Below are 15,962 nucleotides of genomic sequence, written 5' to 3'. Positions count from 1 at the left end.
AAGTAACTTAAATAGAGAGGTGGGTTTAGCTTGGAGTGAAAGGTATGGATTTGAGCATTGTGGGACAAGTTGAAAGCGAAGATCCCTGATCTCTCCTGTTGTGGTTGCAGCACAGCCAGGAGGAAGCAATGGGTGCACAAGCACAGTGCCTTAAGGGCTGTGGGATGGGGAGGGAGGAGCACAGACTGAAGGTGGCTCCCAAATGAAGAGAAACAACTTGTTAGGAGGGAGTCATGGGAAAAGGCAACAAACAAACAAACAGAAACCAAAACCCAACCCAGCACACAGGAAGCAATGACACTTTTCAAATGGAGACTTTAAGGGGGAGTGGCATTCAGTGAAAGCCACAACAGATTATGGCTCAGCCAGCCCCAGCCCACAGCTCTGCCTCCCACCACCTGCCTGTTCTCCAGGTCCCTCTCCCATCTCTACACCCACTTCTCGTGGGTTCCTGCTTCTTTCCAAGCCTCCTGGCTGGGGGGGTGATGCCAAATGCATAAGCCCAAGTACAACGAACTCTTTAGGAAACTGGAGGCCTCTAGAGAAAATTTGACTAGACATAAATAGCACAGTTACCTAAATACTAGTAGGCACCTCAGTAAAAATGGCTTCATAATTTCAAGAAAGCTGCTTCACTACTGTCAGGCTAATATATATTTATATCATTTATTTAACTTAGCAGGTTGCTGACAATGTAAGCTATCGGCTAGAGCAGAATTTCTCCAGCTGCCCATTGCAGCTACCAGAGGATGAGCCATGGGAATGTTCAAAAGGCCAGAAACTCACAAAAAATGATCAGTTCACAATATCTTATATTGTACTGCCAGGACTTTAAGGCATAAGCATTCTTCTTGACATGTAGGTAGTATCCAGGGCTTGCAGGATTTTCAGAAAAAGAAAAATCAAAAAGAAAACTTGCAAAAAAAAACAAACACAAAGAAAGGAGAGGAGAGGAGAGGAGAGGAGAGGAGAGGAGAGGAGAGGAGAGGAGAGGAGAGGAGAGGAGAGGAGAGGAGAGGAGAGGAGAGGAGAGGAGAGGAGAGGAGAGGAGAGGAGAGGAGAGGAGAGGAGAGGAGAGGAGAGGAGAGGAGAGGAACACTGCACTGGAGCAATAAAAAAAGCAAATGTGGAACCTAAGTTAATAAAGGAAAATATTGAACATTAGAAAGCTTGAATTTTTTTATAACCTTTATGAAGATTTTACAAATGTTGCAGTTTTGTATAGGTCCCAAGCAACATAATGCACACTATTATATGCTTGTTAGGGACCTGAGGGCTCCCATGATCCCTGAAACCACTGCCCAGACTCCCTTGGGGTTCCCCTGCCATGATCCAGGACCCCATTTCAGCCCCCAGGCCATCTGCCTGTCCCCACCTGAGCTATGTAGCTCCTGCAGCCCTGTCTCTGGCCTTATCTCTTGCATGGACCCTGGACCTTCTTCACCTCTTGCCATGTCTGGGGCTGAGGGACCCTGTTACCAGCCCCAGCTGAGCCCCCATGGGGTGATGCCCATTTAGGGGAGCACTGCAAGTGCTGGCTCGCCCTCAGCTCCCAGCTCATCCCACTGTGACAAGCAGGCCCCCTCCTGCTGCTCCCAGACACAGGTTATTTGAAGGTTGTTGTGTTTTGGATCCTCTTCAAGCACATTTAGTGCAAACACACTTCTGTTTAATATGCCCACCATGTCAAGATGGGGTTTGAGGTGTAGATTTCCCTAGGGGGTGATGGAAAAGTTGAGGGAGCTTTCGCCCCATTGTAGTTGGTAGTAACACCAACCTCTCAGCTGCAGCTGAGAAGCCATGCAGCTTCCCAGTTTCTCCCTTCCCATCCCCTGCCACCCAAATGGATTTAGATCAGTGTTGAGACTGCTCCAGAGTTGTCACAACACTCTGGTAAAGTAACAAGACAAAGGGAAAAAGAATAAGGAGAGAAATAGCAGGAGTTGCAAGAAGGGGAGAGATGGAAAGCATCCACATGCTTGTGGTGTGGGAAACAGATATATAGGCGATGGGCTGAAAAAAAAAAGCCATCCTACTGTGTTTTTCAGTTATGTTGTGTTTAATAAGAACTCAGTAATAACCACTTGCATAGGATCCCAAGATGACAGGAGCTGCAAAGGTGAGACTTGGAGTATAACTTCCCCAGCCTTCAGGTTACCAATGGCCTCACTTCATTCTGTTAGATTGTGCTTTTCACAAATACGGCACAGTGACTGGGCTGGAAGTTCTCTCCAATTCTATTAGAATTTAAAATGAGCTTAAAGGGAATCCAAAACTGTTAATTTTAAAGCTTAGGAGTGGGAAGTGCTGAATAGGTCTGCTAAAGCACATGGAGACATCCACTTCAAGTAAGCTGATTTAAAATCTGGCATAAATTAGAAGGGTCTTGAGGTATGATCACTAGAAAGTTATGCAACAGTCACATGTAAAACCATCAGCTGGTCCTTGTGATCTGGTTCGAGTGATATGAGCCAGCACTGCAAAAGATCTAAACTTTGTCTGATCCAAACTCTCTGTCCAGTCTTTCCTCTTGAGAGTTAATGCAGGAGTAGCAGAAAGAAAGTGCCTTTAGTCACTGCTCTCTTGTTGTCAGAACAGAACAGACTGTAAAGCAGTTGTTTCTTTTTGATGTTTGGGAAAGAATAACTAAATATATTCTTTAGAGCAGAGTTATATTGTTTAGAGCAGAGCTACCTATTGAACAGTTGTCACATCACTACTTACTACACACATACTTTGAAATCCAAAGACGCAGAGGTTAACAGCTTCAACTAGGAAACTAAAGAATTTTGTGCATGGCAAACACTCAGCAGAGAAGTCTGCACTGATGTTGCTTTATAGAAAGCAAGATTTCAGTTGCTAGGGTTTCCAAATGGCCACATTTTGTAAGGAAGCAATAATGACACTGAATTAAAATTAAATCAGGAAGACTGACAGGGACTGTGCAGCTTCTGATGCCGAAGGCAAGGCTCTGTGCATGGTCAGTCAGAACTGTTGGTTAGTTTGCTTAAGTCTTTGTATTCAGAGGATTGGATAACAGCATAAAGGAAACTCATGCATGTACACACATGGAGATGAAAGAAGATGGAACTTTTTTCTTTTTGCACAAATGGTGGTTCAACTCTTTGTGCTGTTGAAAGGCAAGCAACCTGTCAAACTCTTTGAGATACTACTAACTGCAAAAAATTCTCTTTGTCGTGATAAATCAATATATCACATTTGAATATTTTGTTGAAGCATGCATAAATTCATCTCTATTAAATGTGAATTGTATGAATGGTATTTTAAAAATTGATGTAATATAGAAAATCTCATGTATTCTATTCTTTTTACTTAAAAGATTTAAACAACAAAAGCATTTGAAAGATTTGAAAGATTTGAGATCTGTTGCTGTTTATGGATAAAAAAATACTGATATCAGCTCCATATGATATGTCAGAAATTCATAATTATTACCAAACTGATTTAGAATGATGAAAGATTGTGAAAAGTTTTGTTGATAGCTTATCTATCTGTATGCTTAAACAGGATTTCAACTAAAGCCTGAAACATAAAATGTCACTGACCATGGAATGGAATTACATGGTAGAGATAATATGAGACTTTTTTGTCAAAATACTTTGACTCTTAAAACAAACAGCCAGCAGCTGAATCCAGAACGCACAATAAACAGACTCAAAGAGCTTTTAACTCCATTCTTAACAAAAAAAAAAAAAAAAAAAAAAAAAAAAAGGAAAGAAAAGAGAAAAGAGAAAAGCCAGAGAGAGTATTAAAATTCAGAGTATTAAAAAATAACAAAGAATGACAATTCAGAGTATCTTTAATCCAATGGATTAAATCCTTTTGGTCCTTAATGTCGTACTGCATTTGTCTGAAGGCACAACCTTAGAATGTCTGTGAGATACTTATACGCTTTTACTTCCTACCAAGTAATGGATATGCTAGAACTGAGAGGGCTACTCCACTTGATACAGGGAGCATGTTGGACATAAAATAAATGTTCCAAACACTTCCAATGAACAGAAGTCCTATATTCAAAAGTTACAGATATTATAAAAGTCGATTCTAATTAATTTTCAATTAGAAGAATCCATGTCATTTGCAGGCTCCTGATTTACTGAAAGGGAGGTGTTTTTTTTCCTTTGGGAGTTGGGCACCTAAATGTCACAAACATTTTACACATTTTTGACACCTGGGGTTCATTTCTGAGGTAACTACTAATTTCTCTGCTATATAAAATCGCCATAGTTTGTATTTCAGTACTTTGTATTTTCAGTACTTACATTACTCTCCAAACTCCACTTGACAAGACTTTACAAGCTTGTATCAACAGTGTCTTCTACTGGGTAAGACCACATGCAATGCTAATCAGGGTGGAAAGATTGTTGCTAATTGTTCTGAGTAATGCCTTTGTTTGTTGCTATGTAGTTAATACACCTTATTTTTATTCTTCATTAAAAAAAAAAAAAAAAAAAAGTGCTTGACCTGTGGAAGTGAAACAGTGTCTAAGGTGCCAGTGCTGGCGCTATCATTCCTATGATGTTTATTTTGGAAAGATAATACTTTCCAGTAAAAATTATGAAGTGGTCGTTGTAATGTCTGTATCAGCTTGACACATTTGCTACCAGTAAAAAAGAAAACTGCTCTGTATTTTCTGAATTTCAACAACTCTACTGAGAAGCTATAACACTTAACAAACAATTTTGTAAAGCTGAGCAAGAATATGGATAAAATGAAATTTCAGCAAAACTGACATCTGGATTGAATATAAGTGTAAATAGGAACAGAGTCCGGAACAGAACTCCGTTGAAGATGTGTTAAAACATTTATGTGTGATCCTTCATAAGGAATGGATGGAAAAAGTCTGTCTATTGTTTTTAAACTACATTAAGAAAGTCACCAAAGCAATTTCTTACTTCTCAATCGGTTGATTCTAATAGATGCATCACTATATGCCACACCTACATGAGACTGTGGAAATACATTTTCCAAAAATACTTTTATCAAGCATCAATAAGAAGTAGGATCAGCAAGAGAGAAAGAAAAAAAATGGTCTAAAAGCTCCTGTGAAATTATGACATATATATAGACTAGACACTCAAAAAAGAGCCCTGCTAAGACAATATAGATCATCAGCTGCCTGTGACTACTGTGTTGCTGGATGCTACTGTCTAAGCAGTAGAGCTAGCATCAGGTTTATAACCTAACATATTCACTTTATATTGAAATAATCTAGAATCAACCTATTGTTTGCCATTTGTCAGAAAACTGGCCTCCACCTGACAGATAACTGTTTTTTGGAGTGGCTGGAGCACATCTGAGTAAGTAGAGATGAAAATTTACAAAACAGGACATTTCAAGACACCTTGAGGTTTTAACTGGTTTAGATGGAGCAGCTTTTAGAAGTGAACGAAAAATAGGTTTGCCTAGATTTTATGGTTAAGACAAATGTACTATCTGTGTTTATAGCAAAACTAAAGATAAAGGTCTGGAAGGTCAGTTTGGCTAGTTTCAAGGCTGTTTTTCTGTCCCTTTCACGGATACTGAAAAGGAGAGTTATTTCGTAGCAGACACTCATCAAATTCTTTCAGTAACAGACTATTATCTCACTCTTACTTTCCTCTATAGTAGGTCAACTTCTGTGATACTTTTCACCTTCCTTAGACTCTAAACTCTTCTGAACAAGGTCTGTATCTTCCTAAATAATTTTAAAACACTTGCCAAAAGCTGGTCATAATCCTCACTAAAGTCTTTGGAGACGACTACAGTAAAAAGAAGCAACACCACCTCAAGAGCAGCCAATGAGGACCCCAATGACGTAATTATGATGATATTTCTATTGAAAAGACAACTGTCTACTTGATGAAACTTAAAGTTGTATGAATGGTCCAGTCCATCACCATTTGCCATGTATATAACTCTTCTACTTTGTGTGTGAAACCTTCTCTAGAAGAACAAAGTACCTCACTAAATGTGAACTTTGTCTGCATAAATAAAACCATCTGGTTTGCTGTCTGACCATCTGGTTTGTCTAAAGTTTATAGTCTCCTGAGTGTTATTCACAGGCCCACATATGATCAAGCCTCCAAAGACATTTTTATTTGGTAAAAGCTTTCCCACAGCACTTTATTTTTTCTATTTGTTTTTGATCTTGTAAAAAAAAAAAAAAAGTCATTTTAATACGTGTGTTGTAATACTGCATGTGTTTGTGTTTCTGTGAACTGCTTGTAGTTCTGCTAGTGGGTAGATATTACAGGCTAGATTCCCTTGGGAACAGGGGAGGAACGTACTGCAGAAGAGAAACTTGGAGATAGCAGTTCCTAAGACTTCTTAACCACTATCCCTGAACAAAATGCTAGCTTAGGGTGGACAGCTCACTTAAAATGCATCGGCTATTAACATGTGACTAGATATCGAGAACCGAACTGTCTCAGCTCAAGAGCTACAGCTGGCAGCAGGTAACCAACACCTTGTCAGATCTACACCAGGCAGGGAGTCTGCTGGCTTTGATGATTCCAAGACTCCTAGCAGCATGCAGTGTCCAGATAACCCACCAGTTTTCATCCCTGTGTGAATAAAATGAATAATTGCGCTCCCTTAATACTACAAGCTGAACGGTCACTACGTTTCTGCTTGCTCTCTCTGCTTCATAAACACAAGATTTTCCATACAGAGCCTTTACAAAGCCTTGCCAAAAGGGTTCATTCTCCTTCAGAGTTCAACTGCTCCCGTTTCTGGAGAAAATGCCTCAGTTCTCCGCAGGTCAGTAAGTATACAACAGTTCATAAGCTCTGATACTTCTGCCTTATCTGCCCTCTTACCACAGGCAATGGAAAATGTTTCACTTGAAACAACAAACAGATTCAAAATCAGAAATAGAAATGACCTAAGTAAAGATTAATATAACTTAACAGAATCTACCTCGTTCTGTTCTAAGCCATCACTGATGTTTCAGCAGATTAAGCCTATGCATAATTAACTGTATTTACACAATCACTAACAATAATCACACCTTTTCATCTACCTAGAATACATATTCTCTATGCGTTACATCTAAAGTGAGATTTAAGATTAAATGTAGACATACACCATGGAGTGTGATCATGTATTTGTAATGTGAACATAACTAAAGCAACTGGGGCAAGAAGTCTGTATTTTGAAAATGTGCAAAATAGATGTCCTTTTCTATAGTCACTCTTCCCTGAATTCCTTCAACACAGAAAAACAGAAAGGATGTCAACAGGCCTGTGGAAGCTAAGACCCAGGACAATTCCTCTCTCTGCAGAAGAGTTGAGAGAGGGCAGCTGGATCCCACTGGACCCTGCTGTGTTTAGTTTCTAAAAAAGGGAACTAAAATGAGAGTCAGCCTCCAGGGGCAGCAAAATACAGCAGGAAGCTTGGAGATGCAACTCTGTTCTATAAAAATAAATTGTTTCATGTACGTGATTCTATTTACTTGTTAGTTTATTTGTGTAGCTTGGGGGTACTGGGTTGTTTCCCAGTCAGCTTCTTACAACTCTAATTCCTGTTGATATATAAAAGTGTGAGTGTATAACCTCAAGCACATACTTAAGTGCAGCTTCTGTGGATGTACAAAAGAATTTAATAATTCTAATTTACTGTCAATAAATTCCACTAAAGCTTTGTAGACTTTAAGAGAGATCATACATAGACAATGTCATATTCCAAACGTAAGGCCTTGACTTTTAGACTTTGGCCTTGAATATATCGACATGTTCTAAAATAAGCAGTGAATACACTACTGCTTTTCAGCTAAACTATGTTAATTGAATATATGCATTTTCCATCTATTGTAAATGGGACACATGTTATAAGTTTAATTCACATATCAGATGCTAGCAACAAGTCAGGCACCACAGCTGAAACAGTGCCTCAGTGACTGTCTATATGTTCAGATCCAAGATGGGCTTTGTTTCAAACTTTGTTTATTGTACCGAAACAGCTTTCCTATTCATTCAAAACTAAAGTCAAGACAATCACTAGTAGTCATTTTTCCCAAGTAGCAATGCTGAGTGGGTCCCGAGTGATCTATTGAACTGGTAATTATTTACATGCAGTAAGTTTTAGTTTTAATATGCTTGTCACTTGTCAACTTCTACATTAAAAATTGTCTTGAGTTTTCAATCTCAGTGTGCCATAAATGTTTATAATCTGTGAATGGGAGTCAGTATTCTTACCAGTCAGGATAATGCTTATCCTATTTTCCAGAGCTTCTGATACAGAGCTTCCTTAGAGAAAAATAATTAAACTAAACTAAAAACAAACAAACAAACAAACAAACAAATAAATAAAAGAAAATAGGAAAAAAAAAAAAAGCTTTTGATTTTAAATATTTTCTTAGAAAATAATATTTATTAATATGAAAATCTTGTGTGTTCCTTATTTGTTTTCAGAACACTATTTCCAAGAGCTGGGAAGATTTGTTTTCTGGCAAGCATCAAACATTTTTCCATTGGTCACAGCATTCTTGTACTAATTGAGTTTAGAAAACTCTTCAGCTGCTGCTTGGATGAACATGATCTGTGAAAAGCAAGCATCAGAAATAATGGGATCCATTAGCTAATTATACTTTATCATCAAACATGCATCAGTTGCAAAATATAATATGAGAACTGTACTCTGGTCCCCAGATCTTTCAGATTGTATGAACTGCCATAAAAAAAAAAAAAAAACAAAAAAAAAAACAAAAACTTTTTTCCCAAAATACTTCATATTTCTCAGTTAAGGAGACCACTGATTTTCAGAATGTATAAATCTGTACCAGACATAATCCTTCTGAAACTTATATTGATGATTTTGCTGTCTGAAGCAAAAACTGTGGAGAACATGCTATATTTATTTCAACACTTATCATGCATGCAATATCCCTGGTTAAAACTATCCATTCTAATGGGAAAAAACAACAACAACAACAAAAACACCAACACTACAATATACAATTCAACTGCAAACTGGGACATTGGATAGAGGGCATGAATGTGATTACAGACTACATAGAATAAATATTTCTTTGTGTTTCCCTTAAATGCTCCTTTATTTCTACAATTTTATTTTATTTTATATTATTTATACTCCTATGACATAGGAGTAACTGACCATATTTTGCTGTAGTTCTCACCTTTCTAGTAATATTTTGGATATTACACGAGGAAGACAATTTCCCTAGTTCTCACGCTTATTTTCCACGGAGAAAACTTACATGTACCTTCTTTCTTTTAAATATGAGGAAATTTAGAGTCACAATACAGGTGGCCTTGTTAACATATTGACCTTGACTCTTTGTTGCCTTAACGCAGAAATATGTGGCTACTGTAAGTGCAAGTTAAAATACTGTCCTCCTGGAATGTTTACCTTTTGAACTTATATATGAATTTGACTTAGAAGACGACAAGGTCCAAGTGGAGAGCCAACATCATGATTTCACATAGAAGTCCAATCACTTAATACTTGAAAGTAACTACAATCTTATTTAAAGTGTAAAAAGCTAAAATCTTCAGTATGTTTACTCCTGTGCGAGGACACCAAATAAAATCTCCATTAGCATTCAGGTAATTAACGTATATGAATCTGAGGTGCATGAGTTGCACTACTTCAGCCTCACAGTACCGGTGGATAGTGGATTGACACCCAGGTTGTATACTGCAGTTTTCCACGTGCTCCACCCTGGCCAAATTCCAAACAAACAGACGCAATGCTGCTCTGGTCAGCCCAGCTCATGGACTCTGCTCGGGCCACCCTTGCCCATCCCTTGCTATTCCCTTCTTTTCTCCTCCCCATGGAGCCCTGTTACTTACACAACCTTTGTGCACAGTGAGGAAACAACCGGAGACAAGCTGTATTCCCCCGTTGTGCTACATCCTGCAAGGAGCTCTTTTCAGCAGACTGTCAGAGCAGAAGAACCTGTGCCTGGTCTGTGGGAGGACTGTTGGTCTTATGCTACATCTCATGCCCACAATGAGGTCAGAGAAGCTCCAGTAGAGGAGGTCAGTCAGCGAGAGACTTTCAATCCTTTAAAGCCTCACTAAAATCCTATGTAAAAGATCTAATAGTAGCAGTAGGATACTTGTTGGTATAAAAATACACAAGATATCATCTGTTAGTACAATGCAGAATCACTGTGAAATCAAGGACATAGACTGCAGCCAAATTCAAATATTTTTCCTCCTATTAGGAAATAATAAAAATGCCTTGGCAAGACGGGTTCAAGCCTTCCGACTTTCTCTTGAAATGCTCGTTCTGGTAAAAGTGTCTTACCAGCAAATACACTTTAATTTCTGTTGGCCTTAGCTTTTGCATACTGTGTGCCTCTTCGCACCTGTGCAAAGGAAAGTAAAAAAGGGTGCTAAACAAGTGCCTGACATTCCACAGGTATAATTATTTTACAAGTATAAAGGAAGTGAAAACAAGAGTCTGTAGGGGGTGCTTGGAGGTACTTATGATTTTATTATTATTTTTTTTAATGTTAGAGATATGTTACAATTTTAGAGTGTTCTGTGCTCACTAGTTAAGTAGGGATATTGTTAGTGCTTGGACTTTTTTCAGAAGTATAGTACCTTACCTGAAATTCCCCCCCTCTCCTCCCTTTTAGAGTCTTTCTTCTCAGTACTTTGGTGTATGGTGGTATTTATGATCTAATTCTCTCTTCCCACAATGCAGTGTAATTCCTGCAGTAGGTACTTAGGAAATATGTCTTGGTTCCTATTCCTATTATTATGCTAGAAAGCAAAGGAAGTAAGCAGCACAAAGCATTTAACCTTTTTGTTTGTTTGTTTCTAGACTATGCTACCAATATACGCTGGTTAACTTATTTTTGTAATGGAAAGGTATATATTTGTAGACACATTACCAGCTTTGTAAACAGACTTCTGGGATTAAGGGTTTTTTTTTTTTTTTTTTTTTTTTTTTTTTTTAGTTCTAGGTAGAATGTACAGCAGACTAATACCCAAATGAGGATGAATTTTACAGGACCTAAGAAAGCATTCCTACAAAAGTTGAGCTTTATACAGCAGACATTTGAATCCCCCCCTGCCCACACACACACTTTTTAAAGGTGCATTTATTATTAAAACATGGCTTTTCATTAGCAGACCTCAGATAATACCCACAAAAGGAACTGATTTAGATTTGCTTTCTGTTCCTTTAAAATACTGAACACCAAACAAAGCTCAGTTGGTAATGGCTCACCTTTGGGTTGATCATAAGTCTTAGCTGAACATTTTGGTCTACATGAGTACCTAGGTAATACATTTCCTTCTTCATCTGAATACAGGTTTTGTTATGTCTAATACCTCAGCTCCTGCAGCTGCTTTCATTATGCAAGTAAAAGATCTCTTATACAGAGCCACCTATTTTCACCAAATATGCACAAACTAAGTTGGTTTTGAAATTTCCATTCTTTGGTGAAAACTAACTGAAATTGGCCAACAAGCTGGCTACCATTTCCCTTCCCCCGATGATGGTGAAAGAATGGATGATAGATGTGTGTGACTGCAAAAACACTTTTCCTTAAGAAACGGCTTTAAAAAAAAACAGAACACCAACTTCTCAGGTCACATGTTGAAGCTTTGTACAATTGAGGGTTTGAGATGTGCTAAATCTTACATGCTCTGTACAGCACTATTCACTTGGAGAGAACTAATCACTCAAATTGCATAAAGCTAAGTGCTTGTTTAAATCCTCACATGACTGATGACTAATGTTCAGTATTTAAAATTCTGTCCAAAGACAGAAGAACCGATTGTTTCATTTGAGCAGTCAACTTTCACATTAATCACAGTAATCTAAATCTCTATTGTTTAAAATACCTAAGAAGCGTGACCTCGCTTAATTGATAGCTTCGGCTTTTGTCCTTCTGGAGAATTTTGCATACTGAATACAAACTGTAGAAGAAAAATATTACAGCCTGAAAATGACTTAAATTCTGTGTTTTATGACATAGTGAGAAGGAAAACGGAGATAAAAGGTCAATTTGACAATGCTCTGTGTGCTTGGATCCCTGAATGTAAGCAGAACTCTGATTTTAGACGTAATGGTTGGTGAGTATTTATGAGGGTACGAAGAACTGCCTGGACGTGACTCAGCGTGTGATGTGACTGCAGTGTACAAAGTTTAATGGTTTATGTTCTCCAGCATTTTAACAGATTTGGAGGACTAATAACGCTGCTTTTGCGTGTGGCTCACACTCGGCGCAGAAAGCGAGTGACTCCACCACACCCCTCCCAGGGCACGGTCTGCGCAGCTCCCCCCGGGGACAAATCCCCTCTGAACTGAGCGTTCTCACAAAGGAATTTTGTTTCTATTTCATATTTATTAAAAAAAAAACACCAGCGCCCCCCTCCCCCCCCCCCCAATGGCTGCCGTAAAGCACAGCCTGGCGGAGGCTTGGCGTTGCGTCGCGCGGCCGGAAGCGCGGCGCGCTTTGCGGCGGGGCCGCCCCTGAGGCGCGGCCGGGCGGCCCCGTGCGCCCTTTCCGCCGCGCCGCCGCCGACGCAGGGTGAGCGCTGCCGGGCTCCCCCCGCCGCCGGGCCCCGCTGTCCCCCCCCCGCTCCCCACAGCGCTAACCCCGCGCCCCTCTCTCTTGCAGGAGTCATCATGCCAGCCAAGGGGCCCCTGCAGAGCGTCCAGGTCTTCGGGAGGAAGGTGAGGGCCGCCCCCGCCGCCTCCCCCCCCAGGACTAGGCCGCGGCCTCCGGGTGCTCGGCGCCCACCCGGGCCCTGCTTCGGGGTGGCGGAGCCCGGCGCGGTCCCGGGGGTGGTGCCCTGGAGCTGCCGTGCGGCAGGGTCGGCGCTGGAGAGGCCTGCTCAGCATCCACGTGTTGTGGGGCGGCGGGCCTGCCGGAGATGGTGCCGCCAGGGAGCAGGCCCGGCCCCGCCGGTTCAGGGAGCCTCATGGGGGCTCCCCGTAAAAGGGCCCCGATCATCTGCTGTGGTGCCCGGGAGTCGTGTTAAATAGATTGGGAAATAAAGCTTGCGCTGGGGGTTCCCATCGCCCCACAAGTCGTAGGTAGCAAGCTTTTATGAAGAATTAGGCCACAAAATTGCCGTTTTGATGAACGGATTGGGTATTTCTCCCACACTCAGATAAATATAATATTGTTAAGATGGTGCTGTAATACTCTAATATGTTGGAACGTAAGAAATGGTACTATCTTGTTTTTTGAGGGGCGCACGAAACTAAGATTTTAGATTGTTAAAGTTTCAGAAGGTTTCACTTTATGTTGCTATTGTGAAAAATGAACTGCTTCACTAACACGTGTTTGGACTTCTAGAAAACAGCAACTGCTGTTGCCCACTGCAAAAGAGGAAATGGCCTCATTAAGGTGAATGGAAGACCTCTGGAAATGATTGAACCCAGAACTCTGCAGTATAAAGTAAGCATCCGCCTAGCCTCCCTACCTGCTTGGATATTAAAATACCTTTATTCACTTAATCACTTGAGGATGGAAGAGTTGATTGCCTTATTGACAGTACTAAATATTTTTTGTGTGTAGAAATGTAAACACTGCAGAAAACGCAGAAAACTCCTGTCATAATTATGGTGTTGGTAGAGGGATTCTTGCTTAATTGGGTTAACATACCTTATTTACACTGTATAAGGTGACTTAACTTTGATACGTGCAAATATCCATATGTACACACAAAGAGTCTCAAGTGAGCATGAATGATACGAAGTGCTGTGGAACAAAATTATGTAAAATCAGTTACCATGCGTTTTGTTGTCAGAAGTATTTTCAGGAGATAATCAATTTTTTACATTGAAACAGGAAACTTCAAAGCTTCCTGTTCAAAAGATTCGTTAAAACTTAATAAAACGGTTGGTTGGCCTTTTCACAGAATCACAGAATTGTCTAGGTTGGAAGAGACCTCACATCATCGAGTCCAACCTTTTGAAACTTAAATAAAAAAACCAACAACTTAGTTTTACAGTAGTATTAGTAGATGTCAAAGAATGCTGCAAGAGATGTACAAGTCCAATTTACATGGGACACGTACTTGTAAAATTAAGGCTCTGCTTTTCAGAATGTTTAGTAACTTCACACTTCGTAAATGTGCTACAAGCTCTAGTCCTTGCAGTCTCTGATCACAAATTAACTTTTTTTATTGTGTTTTGTTTCCTAGCTGCTTGAACCTGTCCTGCTCCTGGGGAAGGAAAGATTTGCTGGTGTTGACATCAGAGTCCGTGTGAAGGGTGGTGGCCACGTAGCGCAAATCTATGGTAAGGCTTTCTGTGGAACCTTCTTTGTGGGATAGAAGAGGTCAAACCGCACATGTGAGAGGCCTGAGTTGAGAGTAGCAGCTTGTGCATCTCGGTTTCACTACTCATGCAGTTTTTTGCATGGGCATAGTGGTTATATTTTATTTGCAGAGTTGTAACATCTGGAATAAGTTGAACTAAGGAAATTTGTGAAATTGTGAGGAGATTTGAGGAATGGATCTTGCATGTTGCATCATGATAATTGGAAGTGTGCCTCTACGCAAAAATTTTTGGAAGGCAGAGAATGGGACTTACCATTAGAAATTGTCTTTAATCCTAAATTTTTAGGTTGTCCAGAATCATCTTTAATCTGACTTGCAGAGCTAGGTGGTGGTTCTTACAGAGTAGATTGAGAACATACCTGCATTAGATAGGGTTGCTCTTTACCTATGATAGATTTGTTTTGCTGTTGCAGTTTGGGTGTAGATCAGTGGAGTTGAAGCTGCTTAAAGAGCAGGAACATGTTTCAGTCTCTTAAGTAGATTGCATTAATTTTTCAGAAAATTCAGTTTTTCATCAAAACACTGATCCTAAACAAAATGTTTACAGTAACTCCCATAGCCCTGTTTTGAGGTCTGATGGGTACGTTACAGGCTTGTTTTACAGAGGAAAGCTGACGACTACGCATGCCATCCTGTTGTGCGTTTTGCCTCTTTAGTATTTAAACTCACCAAAAACTTTTATTCTTGCTGAAAATTATAGACATGTTAGAGAGCTGTGTTTTTAAGGATTTGAAAATCATGCCTGGTAGAAGATAAACTGAAGTTTCTAAAGAAGGTGATCAGGACTGCCCATGTACCTTGGCTAGTTAGCAGTTGTTGAATCAGAAAATGAACTGTGGGTGGCCTCTTGGCACGTGTTTCTTCAGATTTGCCAAAATAAAGGTCACATGGAGTATGTGGGAGGGGAGATGAAGGAGGGGAAGGACAATTTGGCAGAGAACAAGACAGCAAGTTTCTCAGATAATTGGCACTTTGTGTTTATTTTGAGTTTTAAATATATTTGCAATCCTTACTGATCCATCTTCTTTCTTAACAGCTATCCGTCAAGCTATTTCCAAAGCATTGGTGGCTTACTATCAAAAATGTGAGTTCGTTAGTTTGTTCGTGAGTTTTGTTTGTTATATTAGCCTTAAGTGGAAATGTATTACTTCTGATAGGTGTGAAAATGCCAAGATTTTGTTCCTTTTGAAGTTTCTAAAACTGAAATCTTTTTTTTTTTCTAAACAGATGTTGATGAAGCTTCCAAGAAAGAGATCAAGGATATCCTAATCCAGTACGATAGGACTCTGCTGGTTGCAGATCCTCGCCGTTGTGAATCCAAGAAATTTGGAGGACCTGGAGCTCGTGCACGCTACCAGAAGTCTTACCGTTAAAATTGGTCAACAGTTATGTGACAGTCAATAAAAAATAAGAATTTGATAAATTCCGTGTTTATAAATTGTTTTTTTCCTGTATGGGTAGATAGATTTTCAGTTCAGATTGATTCACAAATCCATTGATATTAAAGTAAAATCAGAGGGCTTTCATCAGTTCTCTTTGATCCTTTCATGGTAAGTCTTGATAGACTTCAGGGTCTTGGGAAAGAAGAGCAATTTTCTGCTGTGGATGTATTTCAGAACATAAATTACCAGAACATAAAAGGCTTACATCCTTTTTTTTTTTTTTTTGGGGGGGGGCAGGGTGGCT

General features: G+C 39.7%; 1 protein-coding gene across 1 annotated transcript; it reads left to right on the top strand.

Moving 5' to 3' along the window:
- The first annotated feature begins 12,454 nt into the window (after positions 1 to 12,454).
- RPS16 (ribosomal protein S16) lies at positions 12,455 to 15,699 on the top strand. Its single transcript, XM_082752056.1, has 6 exons — positions 12,455 to 12,514; positions 12,605 to 12,660; positions 13,289 to 13,390; positions 14,139 to 14,235; positions 15,313 to 15,360; positions 15,504 to 15,699. The coding sequence occupies exons 2-6, from the start codon at positions 12,613 to 12,615 to the stop codon at positions 15,647 to 15,649; spliced, it is 441 nt and encodes a 146-aa protein (XP_082608182.1). The 5' UTR covers positions 12,455 to 12,514; positions 12,605 to 12,612; the 3' UTR covers positions 15,650 to 15,699.
- Positions 15,700 to 15,962: the final 263 nt, after the last annotated feature.

This window comes from Aythya marila (genome assembly GCF_965140915.1).
Source record: "Aythya marila genome assembly, chromosome: 1".
Lineage (NCBI taxonomy): Eukaryota > Metazoa > Chordata > Aves > Anseriformes > Anatidae > Aythya > Aythya marila.
Note: the sequence above shows the minus strand (reverse complement) of the source record. Positions and strands in the feature narration are given on the sequence as shown.